Source organism: Glycine soja, chromosome 7, assembly GCF_004193775.1.
Source record: "Glycine soja cultivar W05 chromosome 7, ASM419377v2, whole genome shotgun sequence".
Lineage (NCBI taxonomy): Eukaryota > Viridiplantae > Streptophyta > Magnoliopsida > Fabales > Fabaceae > Glycine > Glycine soja.
This window is the reverse complement of record NC_041008.1, coordinates 37,698,575-37,705,060: the sequence shown is the minus strand read 5'-3', so window position 1 is coordinate 37,705,060 and position 6,486 is coordinate 37,698,575. Positions and strand designations below refer to the sequence as shown.

At 35.2% G+C, this 6,486-nt stretch overlaps 1 protein-coding gene across 2 annotated transcripts; it reads right to left on the bottom strand.

Annotated features, from left to right (window-relative positions):
• LOC114419460 lies at positions 1-5,343 on the bottom strand. 2 transcript variants are annotated; one of them, XM_028385131.1, is made up of 4 exons: positions 5,004-5,343; positions 3,936-4,098; positions 1,398-3,824; positions 1-1,286 (listed from the first exon to the last, which is right to left on the bottom strand). In XM_028385131.1, the coding sequence occupies exons 1-4, from the start codon at positions 5,115-5,117 to the stop codon at positions 229-231; spliced, it is 3,762 nt and encodes a 1,253-aa protein (XP_028240932.1). In that variant the 5' UTR covers positions 5,118-5,343; the 3' UTR covers positions 1-228. The 2 variants fall into 2 exon arrangements, with proteins under 2 accessions (XP_028240932.1, XP_028240931.1); XM_028385130.1 differs by having other exon boundaries at positions 1-3,824.
• Between the last annotated feature and the right edge of the window lie 1,143 nt (positions 5,344-6,486).

The following is a 6,486-nucleotide window of genomic DNA, read 5'->3' as shown; positions in this document are numbered from 1 at the left end:
TTCATGTTTAGAACCACATTTGAAAATTGTAACTTGCGAACGATCACATATATATTCTCCAATGTTTATGAACATAATAAAGCAAACGTGCATGTAATGGAAGGAGCAACCTCCTCTGCACCTTCTAGTACTCTTTCAATGAAAATTCACAAATTAAACTGAATTAAAAGTAACTACCGATTTGAACAAGGGAGGACTTCCCACTTTGAAGTTGCAGTCTTTACTTCATCATGAACCAGATGTCAATGAATTTAGCTTCTTTTCATACAATTTGGCACGTCGAAGAGCATCTAAGGCTTCAGCTTGTTTCCCAGAACGTTTCAAATTAAGTGCCTTGACTTTTTCTTCTTTGATTCTTTCTTCTAGCTGAATTCTCTCTTGGTTAGAGTTTTCAACTTTAGCATTGGATTTCACAGTCTCTTCTCTTTCTGGGGCTTTTGACACAACACTTACATCATCAAGTCCAACAGCTTTCAGAGCAGACAAGAGTTGAGGATCGAGAAAATCCTCAACAGTCACATCATCTACACCATCTGATTTATTGGAATCTTGAGCTGTCAACTCCTCCAACTGGGTTTCAATTGCCTTTGCCCGTTCAAACAAAGCTTCAGCTTCCTCTATTCGGCCTTCCCTCCGTAGCTTTAGGGCTTGACGTTTGTGCCCTAGAGACTCCTGTTGCAATTTAAATCGATCACGGCTACTCAATGGTTTTGCACTAACATTTGACAATTCTTGTTTCTTTTGTACAACATTCTTCACAGAGGCAGAAGCAGTGTCTGGCTGCATACTTCCATCCTCCAAGCCCTTCTCCAACAGCTTGGCCTGCCGGAGTTCCTCCTTAGCTTCTGTTAGTTTCCCTTCTCTTTTCAAAGTAACTGCCTTCCTTTTATGAGCCAAAATTTCCTGACGCAAGGTAAGGAGGTGCTGAGAAGCATTATCCTGAACAGCATTTGGCTTGTTTATGTTTGGCTTTTCAATTGCATCAATCACTTCTCTTTTTTGAGTTGTATCACTGTTTTTGAATCCCCGATCTTGGTTAAAATTCACTGAAGTGTCCAAATGAATAGTAGGATCAGCTTGAGATGAATTAGCTGAACAAAGTTTATATTCTTTATGTTTTTGAGTAAATATTTCAGACATGTTACTATCATCACTGGCAAGTAAATCTACCATATCCATAGAGTGGCCAGCTGAGGAGCTATGACCAATGATTTTTTCTGCTTTCATCTTTTTTGAAAGATTTTCACTTGAAGTACTCCCGTCGGCAGATAATGAATGCTTACCATCTGCAAAGTGAGAGGTTGCAGGAATTAAATTATTAGACTTCCTTAAGATGGCAATATTTGTCTCATTGTTGATTCTTTCTAAACCAAATGTTGATTCAGAACTATTCTTACTTGACCAAACCACAGATGAGGCTGAAGCATTATCAACTTCAGTAGCAACTCCCAAACTCCCAAGCCTTTCCTGGAAGACTGATGATTCAGACAGAACAGATTGTTCATCCATGGAAACATTAAGTGACAAGTACTTGTTCTGGTTAGCAAAATCTTCTATTTGGGCTTCCAAAGTTTTGGACTGCCTCAAAATTTCCTCTGCCTCTTCTATCTCTCCCTTGCGCCTAAGAGCAAGTGCCTTCCTTTTCAATGTTAAAAGTTCTCTTTGAATCTCTCCCTTACTTCTCAAAGCTGTAGCAGGAATGCCTGAAGAGGAATCAAGTGCAGATAGATCCACAGTATGTTTAGACCTAACAGTAGCTTCCTTAACTGGCTCTTCTTTTATAGTCATAGGTTCAGATTCATCATCCTTCCAACCTAGATTAGTAAGCATTGAATTCAATGTAGGGTCATGCATATCCTGTTCTGAAACAACCATGTCCCTTTCTTCATCAACTGGAGGATTGAAAAGTCTGTCTTTCATGACAGTGGCCTCAACCTGTGCTTTACTCTTTGCAGCATCCATCTCTGCCATCTGGGCTTCTAATGCTTTGGCCATTTTAAGAACTTCCTCAGCATCTTCAGCTTTCCCTTCACGCCTGAAAGCAAGGGCCTTTCTCTTTAAACCCAAAAGTTCCCTCTGAATTTCAGCTTTACTTCTTGGCGCTTGAACCAAGATATTTGTAGAATGCTTACTTAATGAAGCATCATTGACAGGCACAAAATGATCATCATCTTTCTTCAAAGGCTTGCTTGGAGAATTAGAAAGATCATTATTGTCATCATTCCAACCCAAGTCCCTAAGGAATGAAAGATATGTTGGATCAGACATATCTTGATCTGTTACGTCATCTTCACTTCCTTCCTCAAGTGGCAGATTTCTACTGAAATCAGCTTCCATATGTGCTGTATGTGGGACATTATCAGTGGTATTTGTCCGTGATATTGTAACATTCGAAGCCTTGTCCATCTCCATCAGTTGACGTTCAAGAGCTGCACCCTTCTGCATTTCTTCTTCTGCTTCATTCATTTTCCCTTCCCTTCTCAATGTGAGAGCCTTCTTTTTCAAACTCAAAAGCTCTCTTTGAATCATCAATCTGCTTTTTGGTGCCACTCTGGAAGCAACATTATTAGTGGCACTGGTATTTCTCTCATCTAATTGAATGGAGTCTGATCCATTACCAGCAATTTCAGAACTCACACCTTTCCTTACAGCAGTGGATTTTTGTGACATAGTATTATAATCTTCAGGTCCAGAGCTGTTAAGACCCCTTTCTAATAACTTTGCCTTTTTCAAGAATGTCATTGCTTCTTCGGCATTACCTGCTCGCTTTTGATTAAGAGCCTCTCTTTTAAGAGACTGAATTTCACTAAGCAATTCTTCTTTGTCAAAGGTTTGTGACTGGGAAGATGTATTTTCAGGTTCGGTCCAACCTAATGATTCCAAAGCACCAGCTATTGCGGGGTCCATCATATCCTCATCGGTCACTTCAAAATTACCGTGAAGGTCATCAGGAATGGCCAAAAGGCGTTCAAAATCAAAACCATCCCCATGATCGTGCAGATTTGATAATTCTTTATCATCATTCATGCCACGAATTAATGCTGATAGCTCATCATCAGAATCTTCAGCTTCAGCAAGGAGTTCTTGTTCTTCCAGTTCCTTTTCTAAAATTTTAGCTCTTTTTAATTCCTCTTTGGCTTCTGCAAGCTTACCCTCGCGCTTCAGCATTAGAGCATTTTTTTTCAGAGCAACAACTTGGGACTTGTCAATCTTGCTGCCCTTTTGTTCACCAGTTTTTGTAAAGACTTCTCCAATCAGTGATGAGAGTTCACCCTCCAAACTCAAGTTTGATGACTTTTTGTCTTCATTATGTAGATCCATATCAGACCATCCCAGCTCTCTAAGTTCAGAAGTAAGATCGTCCTTTACTCTACCCACATGAGAAAGTGACTTTGTTTTTCTGTCAGACTCTGCAGGAATGCCTTTGTTAAGCATGTCAGACAAGTTTCCAGAAGGCAAACTCTTCTTACGAGACTTTCTTAATTGAATTTCCAAAGCATCAGCCTGCCTCTCAAGTTCCTTCCCTCTCTTAAAAGCTCTCAACGCCTCGTCAGATTTCCCCTCTCCTTTCAGAATTTTATGCTTCTTCTTCTCCTCCAAAGCTTGCTTACGTAACTCATCTGGAGTGGTGGATTCCAAATCAATACCCAAAACATTAGGCTTGTCATTTGAGACAATTTTTTGTATGTCTTCATCAAAATTGGAATTACTCGAAGAAGATGCAATGCCAATTGATCTTTGTCTGCTGGGAACTTCGCCACTGGCTTGACCAAGAATCTGGTTCAAAACTTCTTCTTCATCTCTAGGTGCTGATTTCAAGCTTCCTGGATAAATTGAAATGAATATTCAAAAAGTATGGAACCATGTAGTAATAATGAAAGTAAAATAAAGGAATGTTAGTCTAACAACATATTAAGAAAAATAAATAAAAACACCTCTCCCAGGTCTGCGTCCATGTCGCAACTCAAACCGTGCTGCCTCTTCTAGTTTCTTACAAGGTTCACAAATACGCACAGGTGAATCACCTTGTCCACGTAAAACCATTCTTTGTTGAGTACAGCTGCCACAAAAGATTCCCCCACACCTCCTACAGTGATGCTGAAACATAAAAGAAAATTGCAAAAATGTAAATAAACAAATTTTGGACAAAAAATTCAGTTAGAGTTCAATCAGATTCATTCTTATAAGCAAACATGGAAGATTATCTTCCCAATACCCAGCATCTCATGTTTCACACAAAATGATGAAATGAAATCAACAAGCATATTATTCATTTATTGTAACCAAAGACTCCATGAAGCTTCAAACTACAAGTCTGATAAAAGGATTCAACTCGGTAAGCTTCAAACACGGTGAGTGATCCTCTCTTAGGCAGGTTACAGATGCAATGCACCAAGGAAGGAGCATCAAAACACTTTCACATGACAAGAACAAGTTATACTTGCTAACTTTATATGAATGAGTAGGAAGCAAAATTTTGCATATAAACTCCTAAGAGGAAAATGATCTGCAATTAGACATGGCTTCACAGAACAAAGAGAATTTGCACATACAATATTTCTTATAAACACAGCAATTAGATGCAATTAACTAATCTGATTAAGAAAAAATCAGCCTAACTCGATTAACCCAAACAGATCCGCGGCCCACTGAACTAAAATTTAATCACTCTTTCCATTAAGAAATAGGTGCAAACTTAATACGAAATTAACTATCTGTACCATACAAACAAAAAACACCATAAATACACACAAACATCCAAACTTCGAAGCCAAAAACCAACTAGCATAACGACATCAGCCAAAGTTCTAATCATTCATAAATAATATACGAGCAAAAATTTAACGACTTTAAGATTTTCGGAAACACCCACATAAAATCCAGCACTCTAACGGGAAAATAAATCATGGGTTTTCCCTCTAATTGCAAAAAGTTTCAGTATTTACAACAAAATATATGAAAAAAGTGGAAATCGAAAATGAAAAATGATAACCGGAATTAACCTTTCGATTGATGAAGGTGAACTGAGAGGAACATCCCTGGCAGTGTGAAGCGTCGACCACCCAAGTATTCCCTCGCAGCGAAGGCTTTGGCGGCAACCCGATCTTCTCCAACATGTTGTTGCTCCTTTCTACGCCTTCTTAAGATCGAAAAGGGCAGAACTCAAAAGGTACAATACAAAAACCGTTTTTTGTCACAGTGAGACTCTGATGAGAAAGTAAAAGAAGAAAAAGCGATGATGGTTGGTGGTGACGGTGACGACGATCGCAAAACGAGTTCACGATCCGGTTCCTGCACGTCAAGTTGCTAGTCGCAATTGTCAATTGCAAAGTACGTCGTCGCTTTTGCTTTGCTTTTTATTTTACTTTTTTAATTCAAAACAATTTTAAAAAATAGCAACAGAAACCCAGTTGTCACATGTGTTCGCATTTCTATTACATTTTCTATTTTTATTTTGCTAAAATTTATATATTATAATAATATATCTTATTATATATAATTAATGTGCATTTATAATTTAATATGTTTGTAATATATATGTATATATATAATTTTACTTCTTATATTTTTATTTATTATGATATCATGATAAATTAACATATTATGTTTGTAAACACATATCTATTTATGCACAATTGAATATCATTCTATTTAAAAAATATATTTATAAAATATTAAAATGGTAACATTAACATATCACTTGTTGAATTTTTTTTTTCTTATTTTAGTCTTTAATTATCTTTGCTTATAGGGTATATATATTTTAATTCTAAGGATTTTTTTTATATATGTCAAAATAAAATATGTGATGAAGAAAAAAAATAAGAGAAATAAATAAATATATAAAGTAAATATAAAAAAATATGTGTACAGAATAAAGATTATCCGCACATTTTTTTAATTGTAATTGAAAAATATAAAAAATATCATTCAAATCATGTTTTCTTTGAGGGTGTTTTTAAGTTTGTTATCATTTTTTAAACATTTATATCCAAAATTAACAAATTATAAAAATATACAATGGTGTTTGTTTTTTCATTAGTGTTTGATAAATAAGAAATTTATAGGACAATGAAAATAGTTAATTAATCTTTTTTATTTACTTTTTTAGAAGAAAAAAATTAAAGATAATATTATGTTAAAGTGAACACATTAGCTTAAAGATATTAAAATTCATGTTCCCTTTTTTTTTGTAAGAGAAGATTCATGTTTTGATGACTTATCTAAATTCATTTTTATAAACTCTCATTAAAAGAAAAAAAAATCATCTTAAACACCTTACAAAAATTCAATAAAATTATTTCTTAATATTATCAACTATTGATTAAGTCATTTCTTCGTAATTAGATATTTATGATCCAAATATAAAATTCAACAAAAAAAATTATCCAAATACAAATTCAAAAATTAATTTTAATACAAATTTGTACAACTAAATGCTATAAGCATGACATGATCAAATACAAAAAAAAAAAAAAAGAGATA

Coding starts and splice junctions, on each gene's coding strand:
- LOC114419460 (XM_028385130.1), bottom strand. CDS start 5,117: ATGTTGGAGAAGATCGGGTTGCCGCCAAAGCCTTCGCTGCGAGGGAAT. Junction 4,099..5,003: donor TCACCTTCATCAATCGAAAG/GTTAATTCCGGT, acceptor TTTATGTTTCAG/CATCACTGTAGGAGGTGTGG. Junction 3,825..3,935: donor TGGACGCAGACCTGGGAGAG/GTGTTTTTATTT, acceptor CAATTTATCCAG/GAAGCTTGAAATCAGCACCT.